Below are 20,423 nucleotides of genomic sequence, written 5' to 3'. Positions count from 1 at the left end.
TCACGGTCGTGAAATTCGATTGAGGTCGGTGGTCGATCGCACGTGCTCATGACACCAGTATAAAACCTGAAGTCCCAAACAATCAGTTAACACCGAAAAGCGGCGATTCCTTAACTGCGCTTTTTTAGAATAGACATTCGATGCAGAATATCTGTCCCGTTCGTTGTAGACAGCTGTTGCGAAAGTTTCGGTAAAATGAAATGGCCGGATACTCATCGTCGTTTTTGGTTAGGGCGATGATATCACGTCATAAGTATCTCACGCATCGTATTTGCTTTTGTTCCGTCTTTTCTCCTGATAACAGAGCTTCAAGTTTACTTAAACGCACTGACACTGCGTGGCTGTGGAAGACCTGAAAATTTTCAGGAACTCGATCTGAAAAGTTCACGAAAGTAGCGAATCATTTTCAGTCCAGTTGGTTTCAACCAGGGAAACTATATGGTGGTTATGTTTTGGTATGCCAGAGGGAAACGATATTTTCAGCCGAATTGCTACAATTCGCAAATATAGTAGCTATAGTTTTGATATAGTTCTGTGTGTGTACACCTCGCCGGGTGGCATTGAGTATCACGATACACGGGATCTAATAGTGCATTCTATAGAGTGTACTGAATTCAACTGACCTATATACATCTCACTAAAAGTGGTTGCTCGAAAGTATATGTGGGCCCGCAGTAACTGTTTTGGATCCGCGGAAGGGTCCCTGCGGTACAGACCGGCCTCGAGGCGACTTTACACCCGCAAGCTTCTCATCAATCTCCCCCACGTGATCCCATCATCTGCCATGACCACTCTAAGAAAACACACGCATATCTAACGGCGTACATTTCTTTACGCCGCATGGCTTCAACGCTAAGGCTGTCATTTTCTTTCATAAACCTCCTAAATACTAACTATACTTATAGTTTTTAACTTATTGGTAATCTGCCGTTTTACCTGCCGTTTATGAAGGGAATTATAAGGGGCCGCTGCCTATCCCACCCCTACAGTTGTATGCTCCCTAAAGAGGCAGGGGCGTAGCCAGGAATTTTTTTCGGGGGGGGGGGGGGTTCAACCATACTTCATGTATGTGCGTGCGTGCGTTTGTATGTGTGCGTGTATATATACACAAGCAAAATTGAAAAATTTCGGGGGGTTTGGACCCCCCCCAATCCCCCCCCCCCTTGGCTACGCCCCTGCTAAAGAGGAAACCATACAGTTAGAGTCACTGTATATGCTACCTTTACGTAGTAGAGTAGCGCATAGGTCCGGCTAGCAACCACAGCTATGCGGCAAAGTCGCACTTCGTTTTTGCAGGCGACATGCCTACTGTGTCGCCGATTAACCTGTCTGGCGTGTCGAAGACCGGCGATAAACATTGGCTGTCGATGGCTAGTGTTAATTCAGTTCGCTGCAGCGGCGGCGTCGAGAAATAAAAAAATTGGCCCAAGCGGCAGCTTGTCCGCAATGCATGGTTGCTAGCGGCCTTGGAAGACAGATGCGCAACTCTGCTACCTAAAGGTAGCATATACAGTAACTCTACATACAGTAACTCTACCACCCCCTCTGTGTGTGTGTTCTTGCGCTATGACGAAATCTTTACTGAAGAGAGAGGGTTACCAAGGTAGCACGCGCATGCAGTACAAAAGGTCACGCTTATATTAACCCTTTTGGCAGCCTTTCCGTTCTTTTGAAACGCATTTTCAGGCGACGTTGCACGATATGTGCAAACTGCCCGCTAAACCGTCGTTTTTGTTCCATCTCGTCCGTGATCAACTTTTCGAGTCTATGAGCAACATTAAATTAACGCTGACTCCCTGGGCACGCCCTGTCTAACACTTATTTTGCTCAGGTGCACCCCCCTCTATACGCTTTTCGTGATCCACGAAGAGTCGGTGTGTATTTTCGCGCAAGGTTTCTGTATTTGAAGACAACTCCTTTCAGGGCCTCTTCTGTTACGGCAAACGGTGATGCCTGATAGCCCTGACCGAATTAAAGTACCGTTTTCACTCGCACATTACCGGTACACGTATACTTACTCGCCACAGCATCAATCAGTATAGCGCTAACTAGTGCTCAACGTAATTGAGCAATCTGCGAGAAATCTATACAAGCTTCGATATGTTGCCGCATTGGCTCAGTGCTTACGGTGCTGGGCTACTGACCCGAAAGACGCGGTTTTGGATACCGGCTGCGGCGGTCGAGTTTCGATTGAGTCAAAATGCTAGAGGCCTGTGTGCCGAGCGATGTCACTGCACGCTAAGAACCTGTGGTGGTCTAAGTTACCGGGAGCCCTCCACTACGGCGTCTCTTCATAGCCCGAGTCGCTTTGGGACGTTGAACCCCATCAACCAGCCGTCAACCAACCATACTTCCAATAATATATGTACAATTTATTATTTCTCGTGCCCGCCGCTGCGTACTGGTGGTTATGGTGCTTCACTGCTGACCCGAAGGTCGCGGGATCGAATCCCGCTTGTTGCTGCCGCATTTCGATGGAGGCGAAATGCTAGAGTCCGGTGGTACTCAGGTTTAGGTGCACGAAAGAACTACGGCGTCTCTTGTAATGATTATCGTGGTTTTGGTACGTTTGTTTATTGTTTGTTTGTTTATTGTTTTCGCGTCTCGAATTGGGCTGGTTGATATACATACTAAATTTGAACAAGATGAAGAAGAAAGGACAGCGCCGTGTTTGTGTCCTCTCGTGTTCGTCTTGTTCTAGCGCTGTTTCATCGCTCAAATCCATTATTTATTGTTTCTCTCTATCTCTTTCTGTTTTTCTCATGTATTACGCGCTTAGCGGGCGCTTGAGGAGTAGCCGTCGCGTTTGCGCACTTGGCTGCTTTCACACGCTGCACCGTTTTCTAGTGAGGATGCGGGGGCACTTGACTCTCACGGAGGACGTACTACAAGAAGAGAGCGAGAAACGAGGCAGGACGACATCGCAAGATGGGCGACACAGGTCGAGCGTGACCGCGTCGTTTGTAGCGCCGTCGGCGTGTTCCTCGACCGAGAGTGGAAGGAGGTTGCCGCGGGTAGTTTCACGTTCACCGCTCGCGTTCCCGTAGCGCGAAAACGAGACCCGCGTAGCTAATGCGATTTGCGAGCCCTAGTAGGAGCTCGGCTGGACAGCCTGACAGTCAATGCGGCCGGGTCACGCGCCGTCTCCGATGATGTCGGCGTTAAGGGGAGCACGCTGAACAGAACAGTAAATCAATGTGCCGGACTGGAGTGGATATATAGAGAGAGGCCCCGTTTTTTACAGCGAAGGTGTCTTAGTCTACCCTGCGTAGTAGTAGTAGTAGTAGTAGTAGTAGTAGTAGTTACTGGCGTAGTCAGGGGAGGGGGGCTTGGGGTTTCAACCTCCTCCCCCCCCCCCGAAACTGTTCGATTCTGCATGCGGATATATACACGCTCACATACAAACGCACGCACGAACATACATAATGTATGGTTGAACCCCCCCCCCCCCCCCGAAAAAAATGTCTGGCTACGCTACTGGTAGTAGTTATCATAGTAGTAGTTGTAATGCCGCTGTCTAAATACAACTGTCATTTTCTCATAACAAATGCTGTATAGACATAAACACACGCGAAAATGTAACCAGAGTGCCTGTTGATAATTAACGAGTCATTTTTATCCGATTTAGTATATTGCAATATTTTTTTTTTTATTCCTCCAAGAATTGTACTAATGCCTCGAACAATTGCAAACCTCTTCCTCCCTATGTGGACGAGCTCGGATTCCCCCCCCCCCCCCGCCTCTTTCCCCGTCCCCATCATAACTGACGCCTTTGAGTGTCGGAAATTTGTGCCCAGTTTTTCCGAGCGTGGAGATTGCGCTGGAAGCCAGTCAGAGCGGAAGGATCATGTACTGTGCACTTTCTAGCAAGTCGTCATAATGACAAGGAATTAAAGTATCTGATAATTGCAAAAAAACTAGCGTGTACTTAGGTTTGATATGCGCACCGCTGTAGTCTTTTTTTTGTTTGTTTCTGTGTGATCACTTATGTGCCTTTCCATTTGCTTGCCGCATTTTTGTTCATGCTTTGAAAAATTTTCTTTGTAGTTCTCACTGTTATTCTTTATTCCTATGCTTTTTAGTTATTTTGCATTTTGTTTGTTTCAATACTTGTAACCACGCAGAGGAGGTTCCATTTCAGTTTCCAAGTACGGGACGTCCTTCTGTATATACACATCATGTATTATCACGGTTTATTAACACGACTAAACTGATTCTGATAAAAGAGGCCCAAGAGGTCAAAGTTAATTAGGAGGTTCCCCGTAGGCGTGCCATTAATGATATCGTGCTCTTCGCGCGTCAATGCCTCAGAATTTATATATATATATATTATATATATATATATATATATATAATATATATATATATTATATATATATATATATATATATATATATATATATAATATTAATATTATATATATATATATTTGCAGAGAATAACTTCTTGGACGCCGGTAAATAGTATGAATAAAAAGAAGACACACGTCGATAAACGAATGGTTTCTTTACGTTTCGGCCGCGGGACCGGCCTTCGTCAGAAGGCCGGTCCCACGGCTATTATAATATGTATATATCGAAAGCGCCCTTTGCCACCACTGGACCGAAGTAAAAAAAAAAGAAATAACGAACGGCGTAAACAGATATGTACGCGTTAACTTCGCGTAATAGGATGACTATTTAAAGAAACTCAAGTGTTCCACTTAATTAGTATTTCTCGCCGAAACCACAGCATTAGTGTGCGTCATGTGACATCAGGGTGGTCCAGATAAGATCGAACACGAGGTCCCGGTCACCATTCCCGATTTTGATGAAATTTACTGGTAGGTCTAGGCATTAAACCCAGAACAATGGTTTCGCAGTTAGTATTGCGAAGAAAAAGTTTTTTCGCCTGAAAAAAATATACAAATTTGGCCGCAAAAAACACTTTTCCGCCAATTTTGCGATTTCTTAATTTTGAGCGCACCTAGGGAAAAAACGGTGCACTTCTTCGTCACAATATTTATTCCCCTTAAAGAACAAGTGAATACAATCTTATGAGTCTTTATGTCCCTTGCTTGTCGAAGCACTTTTGAAGAAAAAAATCACAAACTTGGCAAATCGCACAAAATACCTTTATTTCGGGAATTTATTGCTGCATACAAGTTAAAGTGAGGATAATAAAACTCGGTACATATTAACTTGATACTCTACGCTCTCTTTAAAATAATTTGCTTGGTTTTATCGCCTTCTGTTTCACTTGATAAGTGGGCTGAAACGTAAGTGATTTACCAAAAACCGCCGAACTTTGAAAATGATTTTCTCAAAAAGGCCATTTTTAATTTTTTTTAAATCTCTCTGATTGAAGTCAAGGACGTCATCTACAATTCTGCAGAAAAAAACGTTGCATTATTTTGGTTGCTAACAAGTTATAGTGCGTCAAATGTGACCATGGCAGCCTAGCGGCCGCGTCGTTCGTTATGTGGTGGAACTCGGATATAAGTTGCTAAAATAACTTGGACGTGACTTAATCACAAATCAGCAGCTCCACGGCCAACAAATGCGCCGCCAGGTGTCATGGTTCAGCAAGCTTAGTCCTTGCGATCAGCCGCTTGACAAACCCGCGCAGCAGCGGCCGTTCCATCTGCGGGCGCTCACTTTACCCCCCAGTGAGTGCACGCTTCGAATGCGGATAAGCTCCGCTTGCGCGCCAAACTACCGCTCAGAGGACGAACGAGAGAACGTAATGCATCATACCTGTGAAGTTAAAGGCTGTTAATGCGTAACAAATGTCCATAGTATGCAACGAAAACTTCTGCCGGCAATTTCCCAGTGAGCGCCTCCAAGTAGTGCGCTCATGTGTTGCTTTCTCTCTTCTGATGGCCTAAAGATAATTAGGTTTCATTCTATGAGCAACATATGACACAAAAGAAAGCCATTGACATCTAAAGAAAACTGTCATACGTGCTTCCGATGGTCGAACAACTCAAACTGCAGTTGTTCATCTCGTGCCAGAACACTTGTCAGCCGGCTGTGAAAAGAAGTGTGTCCAAGTCCTTTGCTTCATTAAAGAACCGCTTTTACAATGCTGTATTGTTGTGCGTCCACAGATAGAATATCCAACGCAAGTCGAGCGTTTACACGATATTTTGCGGCTTCGCGCATAACAGCAGGGAAAAAAATGCATGCGTGCTGTAATGAAGGCGCTCACCGGGAAATTGCCGGCAGAGTTTTCGTTGCATATTATGACATTTGTTGGCACTTAACGGCCTTTAACTTTCACAGTGATGCATTCCTTCTCTCGTTTGTCCTCTGAGCGTAGTTTGGCGCGCAAGCGGCGCTCATCCGCAGTCGAAGTGGCACTCATGTAATGTGAGTGCCCGCAGCATCGAGCGGCCGCTGCTGCGGGCTCCTCAAGCGGCTCATCGCAAGACAAAGCTTGCTGAACCATGACACCTGGCTGCGCATTTGTTGGTGTGGAGCTACTGATTTGTGATTAAGTCACGTACAAGTATTTTTAGCAACTTATATCCGAGTTTCAGCACATAACGAACGACGCGGCCGCTAGGCTGGTATGGTCACATTCGACGCACTATAACTTGTTAGCAACCAAAATAATGCAACGTCTTTTTCTGCAGAATTTTAGATGACGTCCTTGACTTCAATCAGAGGGATTTAAAAAAAAAATTAAAAATGGCCTTTTTGAGAAAATCATTTTCAAAGTTCGGCGTTTTTGGTAAATCACTTACGTTTCAGCCCACTTATCAAGTGAAACAGAACGCGATAAAACCAAGCAAATTATTTTAAAAGAGAGCGAAAGTATCAAAGTTAATATGTACCGAGTTTTATTATCCTCACTTTAACTTGCATGCAGCAATAAATTCCTGAAATAAAGGTATTTTGTGCGATTTGCCAAGTTTGTGATTTTTTTCTTCAAAAGTGCTTTGACAAGCAAGGAAAATAAAAGACTCATAAGATCGTATTTCACTTGTTCTTTAAGGGGAATAAATATTGTGACGAAGAAATCCACAGTTTTTCCTCTAGGTGCGCTCAAAATTCAGAAATCGCGAAATTGGCGGAAAAGGGTTTTTTTGCGGCCAAAATTTGTATATTTTTTTTTCAGGCGAAGAAATTTTTTTTCGCAAAACCAACTGCGAAACCATTGTTCTGGGTGTAATGCCTAGACCTGCAGTAAATTTCATCAATATCGGGAATGGTGACCGGGACCTCGTGTTCGATCTTATCTGGACACACCCATCATAGATATCAGTACTTTTTTTTTTTTTGCCGTAACTCAGGGACACTGTGGCGGTCCAGTAAAATATTCATGAAACTTTCTAGGCATGCAGTAGTCTTCGGCTCATTTAGAATGCTGTATGGTCCATGTCTATCGAAAAAAAAAAATTAATTACGCTACACGAGCAGACGCCGTGGAAGCGCTGTATCATGTCACGACGAGATGGATGCTAGGACTTGAAGGTGGCTTCGCAACCAGTTTTTTTTTCCTTTATTTTGTCGATTACTTGCCTATCGAGCCGGCCCTTTTTCTTTTTTACTTACTCGAAATACTCATCGTAATTGAAGTAAGAAATACATAAACTGATTACTAAAAAGAAATTGAATTACAGTAAGCGCTACCGAGTAAAAAATATATCGATTAATTACAATCCGTCAGGAATGTGATTGATTACAAGCCATTCATTAAATAGTATTTTTTTTTACGTACAAGTGTGGTTGGATGTGGCTTACCGAAGAATCAACGCGTTAATACCGGATGAATCAACGGTACATTTAGAGAGGAATCATCTGTAGAACACAGCAAAGTTTTGTGGTTATTCCAATGAGTGATGGCTTACGAAAAAAGGCACCACTTGCGAGCATTGGCTCGACTCATGGATGGACGGATTGCCTTGCAATGATTAAGTTTTGGTGAGAGTTTGAAAGGTTCATGGCGACAGGCCCGTAGCCGGGGGGGGGGGGGGGGGGGGTTAATAAATAACAAGAATAGGTGTTTTTCTCAAATAGTCAAGGTTCAGCAAGTGGCCCTTCCCCCCGAAAAAAAATCCTGGCTACGGGCCTGCATAGCGATAATGAGATCGTGGCAGGCCCGTAGGGGATGGGGTAACTACTGTAGTAGTTTACCGCTAACTACCCTGTGCGAGCCGATTCCGTTTATCCCTGTGAACTTCTTCATATCGTCACCCATCTAACTCTCTGCTGTCCTTGACTGCTTTTCCCACCCTTGGTAACAACCATTCTGCTGCTCTCACTGTCCACCGGTTGTCTGTTCTACGCATTACGTGGCCACCCAGGTCCATTTCTTTCGCTTGACGTCGACTAGGACATCTGCAACCCCGTTTGTCGCTGACCCATCTGTGGTCCCCCGATCTCTTAATGTTACGCCTATATCGTGTTCCGTTCCGTTGTGGGCTGCGTGGTCTTTAACCTTTTCTCGAGCTTGTTATCCTCCCAAGTTTCCCCCTGTGAAAAAAAAAAAGAAAAAATTGAGGCCCGGTCGGCGAAAGCTCGCAGGAATATCAATAAAGTTGTTACTAACCAAATCACGCCAAACGTGAAGCGGTGGGCGCATTGTCCGCGTGCCTGGAGGAACTTTCTAGGCGAGCGCGGTGATGTGAATAGAAATGGATTGATATGGAGATGACGCGACCAACGAGAACCTATATGCACTAACGCGCCTCCGGCCTTGGTGCATGGAAGGAGAGAGAGAATAAAAAATTCGGGGGTGCGCTTCTCCGATCGGGAAAAGCTGGCGTGGGCGTGCCTGGCCTACTTTTTTTTCTTTCTTCTTTCTTTCTTCTTCTTTCTTTCTTCTTTCTTTCTTCTTTCTTTCTTTCGTTCTTTCTTTCTTTCTTTCTTTCTTTCTTTCTTCTTCTTTCTTTCTTTCTTTCTTTCTTTCTTCTTTCTTCTTTCTTTCTATCCCATTGCGCAATGCTCACCTCCTAACTTTTTTTTTCTTCTCCATGCCCGGAACTGGACCTTGTCCACGTGCTTAGCAACGCAAAACTTCAGTTGCTATACAGACAACAACGACGGTCATGCGTTCATCCGGGCAACAATGAAATGCGGCAACGTGAAGTGACAAGTCACTCGATAAAAGATCAGATTGCCGTATCAGAAAGGGCTGATCGCCGAGAAGCTCACGATCGAGAGAGCATCAATTATCAGAAAACGGGCGTACAAAACAACGCATGTGACCGGCGCGCCTTCGAGACTCGCATTTCTGTATACGCTGGCGGCGCCGCCGGGTTTTCGGGTACAACGCCGCCATGAAATCTGTGAGCTATAAAAGCCACGTCGCGACTCCACTCGTGACCCTGTGCAACGAGGCGTCACCTGTCAAAAAAAAAAAAAAGGACGATGTCTTCGAGGTGGAGTCATCTAAGGTCCCCGGACTAGGGGTTCTCCCACGTCTCTTCTCCATTCAAACAGTAAAAAAGACGTTTTACTCTGTCCCCCTCCCTCCTCTGTTCGAGGTTGCGACGCCGACTCAGATCCCATCTGTGAGCCGACCTCTCACAACCCTTGAATCGCGCTTAGAACAGAAAGGGGAGATGAGCCGTCCCGTCTTGCGTGAGCGCACCTGTATATATATTATGGCTGCGCCCTGCTGGGGGTTCTCGCCACGGACGCGCACGCAACCCCAACCGAAGAGATAGCCCGCGTAACACGTCACCGGCGCACGTCACCCGCGCCGGAGAGTGGAGAGGGACGCACTCGTCGGCGCAGCGAGACGCAACGCGTGCAAAAAGCGCGCGTCGCTCGGAAGAAACAACGAAGCATACGGCGCTGAAAGAAATAGAGCTCCCAACGAAGCGCGCGCCTCTGCCGTGTGTCGCCCGTATAAGCCGCTTGAACCCGACCCGTCCCGTTCAACGACGGTCTCGATAGCCCTAACCTGACATGCGTACTGTTGCGTTGAAAATGCAATAGCACGCCGACTCATATGTGTTGCTTATGGTGATAATCAAAACAAGAGAGAGAAAGCATACAAGGAAAAGCAGGGAGGTTAACTAGACTACGTCAGGTTGCTACCTGCACATGGGGAGGGGAATAAGGTGGTTAAAGAGAGAGAGAGAGAGAAAACCATCAGTGCGAACAACGTTTCGCTACACACACAAGGCACTGCGCCGTGCTCCCTTTGGGCTGCAGAAATTAGGTGCCTTTACAGCGAAAGCTGTTATGAGATCATTTCACGGCGTTTTTGGCGCCGTAGTTGTCCGCCGCCGCCGCCGGTGTCCCGTAAACCAGTATCGATCGAAATAGAAAAAATTCCAGGATGGAACGAGGTTCGACACCGGGCCCTCTGCGTGGGAGCCAGTATTAACCTCTGAGCCATGCCGGTGCTTTGAAACTGCTTTGCAAAAAGGGTCCTATACAGGCTTCATCGGGAGGAACCACATTAGCATATGCAATATAGCGTGGAGAAGAGTAAAATAAGCACCAGCGTCGCACAACGGAATTCTGTAACGAGGCGTCACACAATGCGAATTGCGCAAACGAGTAGGTGTGAAATGCTTCCAACCCATTACAAAGATCTCGGCCGTATTCTTCGTCGTCATCAGGCACAGCATCAACAAAGTGCGCATAATGCCTTACATGCTTTTATAGGTACCACGGATCTCCGTATAAAAAGAAGAAAATGGCACAGTGCCTGCTGCCCTATTTCTCAAAAATTAGAACGATTTAGAGCATATAGCGGGTTCCTCACAAGTGCACTGTATTGGGTGCCAAGGAAGCCTATAAGCGCAGATCCATTTCCTCGGGGTTCAGTAAAAATTACAATTCTTATAGCGTAGTGGGTTCTCGCAAGTGCACTTGGATGGTTGCCAAGGAAGCCCATGAGCGCATGATCCATTTCTTCGGGGTCTCAGTAAAGTTCTCGCCCACCCCTCTCTTCCCCACGTACAACATAGGTTTATACAGCATGAGGAGAGGGAAATAGCGACCGGGCGTCACCCAATGCAAAATTACATAAACTGGTGGGCCGTTTTAAAGCCCCACCGACAACAACAAGGCTGAGCATAATTCTTCATCGTCATCAGTCGTCGCGTCAACAAAGTGCACATAATGACGGGAGACAAGCGAATTGCTTATTAGGTTATTTAATTTAATTTATTTTTCATTCATGCATATATATATATATATTATATATATATATATATATTATATATATATATATATATATATATATATATATATATTTTTTTAAATGTTTTTCTAGCCTTGAATATTAGTGTGAGTTTTTTCCTTACATATCCTTATTATAACATATTTGAAATGTAAAACAATTTTATCTCAAAAATACGGTGCCGCCCGTTTCATGGCCGATCCCCCACAGTGGGTTGCGCCAAGTTGACAAGGTCCAACCAACCAACCTTACAGACGTGTAGCTGGTGCCTCGCTTCTCCGCAGAATGACGAATAATTGCTTAGTAGGTGCTTCCGAACTTCACAAAAATTGTGATTTATGGCGTAGTGGGTATCTTTCTAGTCTACTTGTATTGTAGCCCAAGAGAGCTTACAACGGGCTCCAGAAACGCCGCTCTTCCAGCTTTCGCTGTGACTGTGCTGCGGTTTCATCGCAGGCCTGGCGTTTTTTTCCTTCTCCTTTTGAACCACTACCACCACCACACACACAGTACAGCGTATCACAGGCGGTCGCGCAAATCTGTTGCCCTCAAAAGCTACAGGAGGGCTCGTGTGGCTTCCTGAGCTGATGAGCTGCGAGGTCAGTCTCTCAAGATCTTCCCTTCAGTAAAAAGCCGATCATCGAAACTCCTCGAGGCACACTGGAGAGTCCGACGATGTTGTTCAAATTAGGGACAGCGGCACAAGAGGTGATCGATAGTATCTACACAGTTGCAGTTATTCCACATGGATGAATTCGCCATACCAATGCGATAGCTGAATGAGTTGATGAACGCTACACCGACCCACAGCCGACACAGCATCGTAGCGTCACGTCGATCCAAACAGGGCAAAACGTCAGGAAAAGATAGCGACTTGAAGTGATCACAAAATCGTCGAACAAGGAATTTCGGTGTTCTCAATGTTTCGACAAGAAGGTCGTCATTGCTGTCATAGGCGTGCGCAGGGTTCTTCGTTAGGGGGTGCCGAGTTTTTCCGCAGCCCCCTCTCCCCCCGTCTCTTGTTACTGGAGTCCCAAAGAAAACAAGCTTCGCGACGCATGAAAAGATGAAAATGAAGCGATGATGTGCTTCTTGCAATGGCCTACCTTCGTTCCCCGGCTTTCCGATGGTAAAGGTGAGAAGTAGGCGGTTCTTGGGATGCAACATGAAGGGCCTTCTGCCGCCATTATCGCAAACCTGCGTAGCCCTATACCTGCACTTAACAATGACAGGACAAGTCCGACTGTAACCCCTCCTAAATAATTAGGGGGGAGGGGGCAGCCAGACAAGGCGCCCCTTTTAAATCATTAGGGGTGTCAGTTAAGTATAGCTAACTAGGGATCGTTGGCGTAGCTAAGGGAGAGGGTGTCAACTCCCCCCCCCCCCCGCCGAATTTTTTAATTTTGCGTATATATACATACACGCACGTAACAAGCACACGCATGAACATACAGAAAGGGTAATTGAACTCCCCTTCCCACCCCGAAAAAAATTTATGGCAACGCCCCTGGTGGGGATTTATTGCAGAAGAAAGTAAGTCATGCAGGCAAGGACACACGAGAAGGGTTTGTCTGTTTCCATTCTCTTGCGTCCGTGTCTGCTCGTACTTCCTTCATTGACAGCCATGTGGTTCTTTGACGCGCTTGCCCCCAAGTTGGGCGGTGTCACCGGAATCGGTCTTCGTTGCCGCCTTTTTGGCAACGCGTGCTGTGCTGTCGCTTTTCGCTACAGGGCCAGAGCATCTTACGCAGTCTTCCTTCCCGAGACTTGGCCGTTTCCCAGAGCGTGGCTTGTTAGAACTGTCGCCTCTGCGCACCTCCCGTTACATCTATAACGGCGTCCTTGTTTAAACTACGCGGAATTTTCGTATGTTTGCACTTCTAGCAGGCAGTGGCGTAACCAGGGGGTGGCACACCGGGCCCGTGACCCCCCCCCCGCCCGAATTTTTTTTTGTGCCATGGCATACAGAGCCCAAAATGACACTCGACCACATCTGCCTGCCCGGCCCCCACTTCAGATCAAGGACGTGCCCCCCCCCCCCCACGAAAAACATTTCTGCTTACGCCCCTGATAGCAAGAAGCAGTTCCGTCATTCGGCGCAATTTCGCAGGGGCAGACCCTAAGGCACAGTCCACTAAGCGCTCAGCGTGCTGCATATATAGGGGGGGGGGGGGCAATCGTCAGCGCCTGCTTACGGGCTGTATCGACTTAGTTCACACCGAAATGGATGTTCTCATTGGTGAACTCTTGCAGTGCAGATATGCCCCCGGAGTGGGAATGAGGTATCCCTGTATTTTCCACCTTTTCTGGCACAGTTTTTCAGGCCTATTCTTATTTGTGGGTTTTAGATGGTGGGAGCAAGTGTCGTGTAGAAGGATTTCGAAATCTTGTACTCGAAATTCTGTCTCTGCCTGTCGTGGGTAATGCATATGCGTTGTAAGAGCGGGAGGTCTTAATACCATCTTGGTTATGGTCGCGAAAATGCATTTATTTAGTGCAATCAGACATGCACGATGCGACTTCTACGGAATCGAAATTGTGGTACGTTCTCACAACTGGTCTCGCTTTCTGCCACGATTAAAGAAAAAGACGATAGGACGTACATTAATGAGCAATGAGAGGTACATTTCCGCCCGAGCATTTAGTGCTATGAACACATTTGAGCTGGCCAACTGCGTTTAGCCGCTCTGTTTTTTTGAAAGGCAATTCCGGTGTCCCTTTCATATTGCTCACGACTGTACACGTACGTATCGGGTGTAGGTGGGCTTTTCAATCTCCATAAAAAAAAAATCCTGTCTGCATCGCTGACGTACATTGTGTACCTTCTGGTACATAGCGCAATGGTGTACAGGAGAGGTTCGCCGTATATGCGTGACTTCCGACGCCTTTGATATTCTGACGCGCGGCTAACGTGCGAAGAGGTGCGGTAGTATCATCGTGCGCTACCGGAGCCCTAGTGTCGAGGTCGCGCGATTCGGCCGAGTTCTCTCGCGACGCGGGCGGTGGTTTCCAGCCTGAAGAAGAGGAGAAAGTGGCGCACTATATTGGGACAGGCTCCTTAAAATAAGAGCGCTCCCCGACGAAAAATAAAGTCGAGCTAGCTGCAGAGAGCGACGCTGTTGCACGGATACCCTCGGCTGCTGTGTGTGTGTGTGTGTGTGTGTGTGTGTGTGTGTGTGTGTGTGTGTGTGTGTGTGTGTGTGTGTGTGTGTGTGTGTGTGTGTGTGTGTGTGTGGGTGTGTGTGTGTGTGTGTGTGTGTGTGGTGTGTGTGTGTGTTACCCTCGGCTGCTGTGTGTGCGTGCGTGTGTGTCGCGCACTTGGTGGTCCTTGTTTTCTCGCTCTGCGGAAAGCACACGGGCCAAAAGACAGAGCTCCCTTCTTCATCATTGTGACAGCCTCTGTTCGCAGCGGCCGCGGCTTGATTTGTCCCAGCGACACGTCTTTGTTGTCGGCTACGCTGCGAGTTTTGCGTCGCCAGCGGCGCATATAGATGGGAGAAAATTGACAGATGCGTCCGCTGAATTTCGCAGTTAAGTTACTTACGTAATGCTCGTGGCCTTTCTGTCCCAAGATGGAGGGCAAAGTACAATGGAAATTATTAAGCAAGACTGTGGGCTATTTATTTATTTATTTATTTATTATTTATTATTTATTATTTATTTATTTATTTATTTATTATTTATTATTAACGCTGTGGACACGTGGTCCAAGGGGAGGACGACAAATAGTGCATATACAGTGAAAATAATTTTGACAAAACAGTATTGATACAATTATGCATACAATTCCATTTGGTTATTTCGAGGACAAAAAAGAAGAGTACTTATATGTGAAAGGGATCTTTCGACGGTAGTGGAAAAGAAGCAAAACGTTAAAGAAATGGTTAAGGCTTGTGCGGTAACAGATCTAGTGTATACAACGTTCCTCATACCTCAAGTGTCGCTTCTGTATAGAGTGAAAGCCCCGCGAACTTCATAGGCGGTGCACCGCTGAGTAAATGAATTAATAAATCACATTCAATCAATCAATCAAGTCAGTCCGATTTCGGCTGACTTTTCTTCCGTGCCGCCGGGTTTCATGTGACAGAATTCCCGAGCTTTCCCGCAGACGAGGGCAACGCAGAAGCGTCAAGAGACGGGCGCGTCACCAGTGTAATTAAATCGTTGGCATGCAGCGCGACTTCGGGCAGCACCTTCCTCCTGGAGGTGTTCGCGTACACGAGACGGGACTGTTTTCGCGTCTCGTTTTTTTTTTTTTTTTTTTTTTTTTTTCCCGCGCGCTCATGCAGTTGATTCGGAGCCGGTCGCGACGGAGACGCGCTCGCAGCAGGCGCGCTCGCGCTAATTATTATTTCTCCGGCGATCTCGCGCATCCCAGGAGAGATGACTCCGTCCTCCGCGTGATTATCCGCTGCTGCTACTCGGCCATTGGCGAGTAATTAACGGGCGCGTTGAGTGGCTGCCGGATCTGCGCGCGTCATATATCGAGACGGGTTGTTTGGCGTTGCCTCACCTCCGTCGTTCGGGAAAGGGCGTCTTCGGCTTAATGGCGTAAATGCGGAAAAACCACGAGGGAGGACACATCTTACCATGGCGGCCATTTTGTTCTTAGAAATAAATGTTTATTTCCAATTATAAAAATTAAAATTGCGCTTTTGAAATAGGATTTAAAAAATGAGCATTATCTTTTATTTAATAACAAGATCATAGTTGAGCAATCGCATTCATTGTCTTTATCGAATCTTATTTCCACCGTGTATTTTACAGATGGAGGACAACGGAAAAAAAAGCTGCCTATAGGCGGCTTGACTAGTCCGCAGCCCGTAATGTATGGCGTGTGGCCAACAGCAAAGAAAAACAGTCAATGAACAAGTCAAAACATATTATCAGTGCACAATAAAAGTAATACACAACAGCCTGAAAAAAATGCATAGAAAAAAAATACAATACAATACAATACAACGCCACGATAAACGAAATTACCTTTCTTCTACAAACATCGATGTAAGTTTTGCTAAAACATCCAAACAAATCATAATTAACTGAAGATGGTTTAGCAACGATGGTAAAGAATAACACAAAAGCTCTATGCCAGTATTCAAACGGGGTGGACAACATTCCAATGCTCTCTGTGTCTTGTTTTATAGCAATGCTCATTTGTTTCCAAACGTGCTAGGGTATCTAAATTAATATTTCTCATTTCATATTTAAATCTAGAACTCAGCCGATAATAGTATAGTTTATGGGCTGTTATAATACGGGTTTTATGGAAAAAGCCTGTGGTTGTTGCATTATACTCAGCATTGTAAACATTACGTAGATTTGGCTTCCACCAAATCGTCGACATATGCTGATGACGGTAGATTATCGGGGATTCTTTATTTAATTTGCATCTTAAAGCCCAGCATAATAAACCAGTTGCGGTTTGTCAACCCGTAGTATTTCAGAAGGATCGTGCAACGAAAAGCAGCTTTCAATCTTGCCCTTCGTTTCTGCTCTTTGGGAGGGCTTCAGATCTCAGAGTTGGGTTTTGCGTAGAGGGCGCTATGCTTCATTGTCAAGCGATTTAAACATGATATTTGAAGATAAATCTCAAAAGAGGTGCCTCCTCCATGATTTATGCCACTGCTTCGGCTGCTTCGTGGGACAGAGCTGCTATACTTCGGTGCAGACTGTATGCTGATAACCTTGTTTCCCTTTCAGTGCTTTGGATATGTCTGGCACGTATGAGGTCGAGTGAAGTATCTCCTTTGGTTCTCCTGCAATTACGTTAATTAAAAGGACTGAATGATTTAGCAGCCGTGAACACCAACGAAACTAGATCGGATTAAGAGAAGGTGGCAAGATGTCATACGACCGCGCTAAGTAAAAATGAAAATGTATCCAGCAGGCCGCTAATCAGACACTCTATAGGGTGGAAGGAATGCGTCAATAGCGGGGATTCCATAATTAGGTGTGTTTACAAGAAACTGTAGAGGTTGCGATATAGCTCGAATTTGTTTCCACGGGAGCAATACATAGGCAAAGACCGGGTGTTGTACCGATACGGAAGACACACAACGAAATGCAGTTTGCGCAAAGTTGCTACCTTTACCACTTTTTTTACATCTTATCCGTCCGCTTCGTGGCGGCCCGGGGTTCTCCTGTACGGGAGGTGCGGTGCTTTGCACATCCGTGGACATTTGGAAACGACACAAGTTCTGTTCCTCTCAGTCCCATTTTTCGTCATTCGTGCGTTCACTTTCAAGCTCACGGCGAGTGCATAGTTTCGGTTTTCTGAGACCGACGTCGCCACCATTGGAAGCGTGCGAAAGTGATAGAGATTTCTCTATAATGTTACAACTGATGCGTCATCGGCGTCATCATTACACAGGTTCCATGGCAAGCTGTGATCAGCGATGATGCTCACATCGCACCACCACCTCATTAGGCCTCATTTCAGCGATATGCATATGGCCTCCGTGATCGCAGCCTGCCTTTCTTTGAGATGTTCTATGCGGATCTAATGGGGAGCGCCAATTCTGCCCCATACACCTTTACTCGATCAGTCGGACCTTTCACGTCATTTTTTAATGCGCAGAGTTATGGCTACGCATGTTTTTGGCGATAATGGCGATCCCTGACGTTGCATTCAAAGAACTGTTTACTACATTACCCCGGAAAGCCGGGGACCAATGGCAGGCCTTTGTGAGAAACGTCATCACTTCATTTTAATTTTTGCATCCATTGCGGAGCTCGTATTCTTTCGAGCCGACCAACGGGGGAAAAGGGGGGGGGGGGGGCTGGGTTGAAACAGGGCCTCCCACTAATGGTGAACACTGCGCACGCCTATGGGCACAGTAACCATGGAATGCGTTTGGGGCGAACGTCAAAGTATGCGTTAAGGATCTTCCGAGATTCGCGAGTGCCCGTGATCTCTAAGGGCAGCGTTGGTGCGCTGGTATTCGTCACCACGTGGTCCCGTCGCCCTGTGGGCATCCGCATCATCATTGTGGTATAGTTCCGGTTTCGCTTCTGTGGCGCTGTGCGAGTAGGATCACTTGCGTTCGTTGGCTTCTGTGTGAGGATATTAAAAAAAATGTGGGAACAAAAATCACCGTTTCTGTTGGCTGGGTTTACATGAAATATGCAGTGCTTAACTAAGGTGGGTCCAGCTATGGTCAAGGGAGGACTTCCCCCATGGGCTGCTGCTGCTGTGTGCGTGTGCGTGTGTGTGAGAGAGAGAAGGCAGTTGTGTATGTGTGCATGTATTGCTGATCAATACAAAATTTGGTGGAGCCCTCCCCCTTCCCTTCCAAGCACCCCTTCGCCCCCTGACTTTAAGCCCTCCATGAAAAATATTCGGATCAGATCTTTATGGCAGTGTTATGTAGTGACTAAGCAAATCTACTCAGTATGTGAGGAAGTGTTGCAGATTCCTTTTAACGTTAAAATAAAGTGAGCTAATCTTAGAATTACCTTACTATTGGGCTCTTACCTCTTGAATCTCCTTTCAAATGTTTATTTTCACTTTCATGTTGTGTTATGCCCTACAGTTCATACATTTGGCAGTGAACCTTCATTTAACAAACCTCAGCCCTCTTAGTTTCTTTTCATTCCCCCTTAAAGTATTCGATATAGTACATATTGATTTCCTTCATTAAAAACGTAATTTCTGTACTAACCACTTGCATTTAAAAATTGACCCCCGCCACAATCATTGAAAGGGCTCTGGGGTCCTACTGTGTAATAATGGCCGGTCATTACATGTATAATACTTAATAAAGATGATTGATTGATTGATTGATGCATTTTTGTGCTGTTGATTTACGTGCAGGTTTATTAACGAAAGCTTATACTCATTTTTCCTCTTACAGTTCATTCTGGAACACCACTGTTGAGGCGCTTGCAAATGTAAGTTTTTATAATCCTCGCTTCAGCGGAACTATTCTGCCTGCTCCAACTAATCAATGGCTGCAGCAGTATTCTGTCGAGCCTCAGGCCATTGAGTTGGAATGTCCTCTCTGTGTAACCTGGGCGAGTGGCGCTGTGTAACATTCCTTGAGTTAAACATAACAGAAATACCAAGGTAGTGGTTGGGAAAATGCCCTAGCAGAACTGCCAGCGCACAGCACACGTAATGCGAGGGTTGTGGGTTGGTATCCCACTGGTGGCAAGTTGTTTTCTAGGTATCAATGAAAAGTAAATTTGAGGTTCGAAGCAAATAGTGATTCGGTCGAATAATTCGAATCAAATAGTTCGTATAGTATATGTCACATATTATTAAAAAAAAAGAGCATTTTTGCCTTGACCAAGCTAACTTGCGCAATATTTTTAAGAATCCGATCTAGGCGTGCATGAATGTCTTTTTTTTTGTTGTTCAACGTGAAGTGGAATTAACTTTGAATAGTAGCAAAATACGGTGCAAATTACAAGCGGTAATATAGGTTAAGCTTTAAAATTTACTTTACTTAGCACATATAAGGGCATATAACAAGCTTTTAAACTTAAAAAAAGTAATAATTAATCGACGTGAAGGTGTACATTTAACCTTGAAGTGTGGCTTCGCGGCAGTGCGGATTTTTTTTTTATTGGTGGTTTCACGGCATAGCAACCCATGCTGCAGTGAAACCGCCTTTACAGGGGGGTTACATGCCGGCAAATATAGGTCTTTGTTCATTTCAAATACTTCGAAATTTCGAATAATTTAAACTCGCATTGATGCTATTCGAATACTGAATATTCGTCTGAAATTCCCATGCCTGTTTTTTTTCATCCATTCTTCTTCGTCTATAATACTACTTTTCAACTAAAAATTAGAAATATCGTCCGCTAGTGACGGAATTAAGAAGTTTGTCTTGCAGTGGGCGTAAAATAGGCTGAAGATTATAATAATGGATGATAACGCTTTTCTCGGCTTCATTACATGTTGGCTTTCTATGGTTGATCCTGCCCTGGTGTTATTTTCACGGAATTTTGATGAATCTTAAGGTTCGCAGTTTACCAGCTATGTAGTTTATTCGAATAGCTTATCGCTATTCGCAAGCCCATGGTTAATGAAAGTTGTTAAGTGAGGCTCCTGGCTTGTCCAGGGGGATGGGCCAGTGTTCCGGCACTGCCCCTGCCTGCGGCCGGCCCGAGAGGAAGTCGGGTGGACTACGCCCACCACGGCCTGGAGGACGTTCCCTCGGAGGGTTCAACTATGAGCGCACTCGAGGAGCGTATCTCAATGCAAACCGATCAAAGACCTACCCAGGGTTAGCTATTACTTATCAATCTGGTTATGCATATTTCAGTCGTATGAAACTCTTGGCAGT

The 20,423-nt window shown here is 45.7% G+C and overlaps 3 protein-coding genes across 5 annotated transcripts in view; 2 read left to right on the top strand and 1 right to left on the bottom strand.

The window, feature by feature from the left end:
* LOC119404517 (uncharacterized) overlaps positions 1-20,423 on the top strand; it is a 152,304-nt gene that overhangs the window by 1,673 nt on the left and 130,208 nt on the right. The window contains 1 exon segment of the mRNA XM_049418906.1: positions 18,984-19,020. Coding sequence (XP_049274863.1) covers positions 19,019-19,020 — 2 coding nt within the window. The 5' untranslated portion in view covers positions 18,984-19,018.
* Positions 1-20,423, top strand: part of LOC119404522 (bifunctional arginine demethylase and lysyl-hydroxylase JMJD6) — a 122,654-nt gene that overhangs the window by 26,871 nt on the left and 75,360 nt on the right. The gene's annotated exons all lie outside the window — the stretch shown is intronic.
* Positions 1-20,423, bottom strand: part of LOC119404521 (DNA repair and recombination protein RAD54-like) — a 114,357-nt gene that overhangs the window by 40,515 nt on the left and 53,419 nt on the right. The window lies entirely within an intron of this gene.

The sequence above is a fragment of the Rhipicephalus sanguineus genome, chromosome 9 (assembly GCF_013339695.2).
Source record: "Rhipicephalus sanguineus isolate Rsan-2018 chromosome 9, BIME_Rsan_1.4, whole genome shotgun sequence".
NCBI lineage: Eukaryota > Metazoa > Arthropoda > Arachnida > Ixodida > Ixodidae > Rhipicephalus > Rhipicephalus sanguineus.
This window is presented reverse-complemented; position numbering and strand designations above follow the sequence as displayed.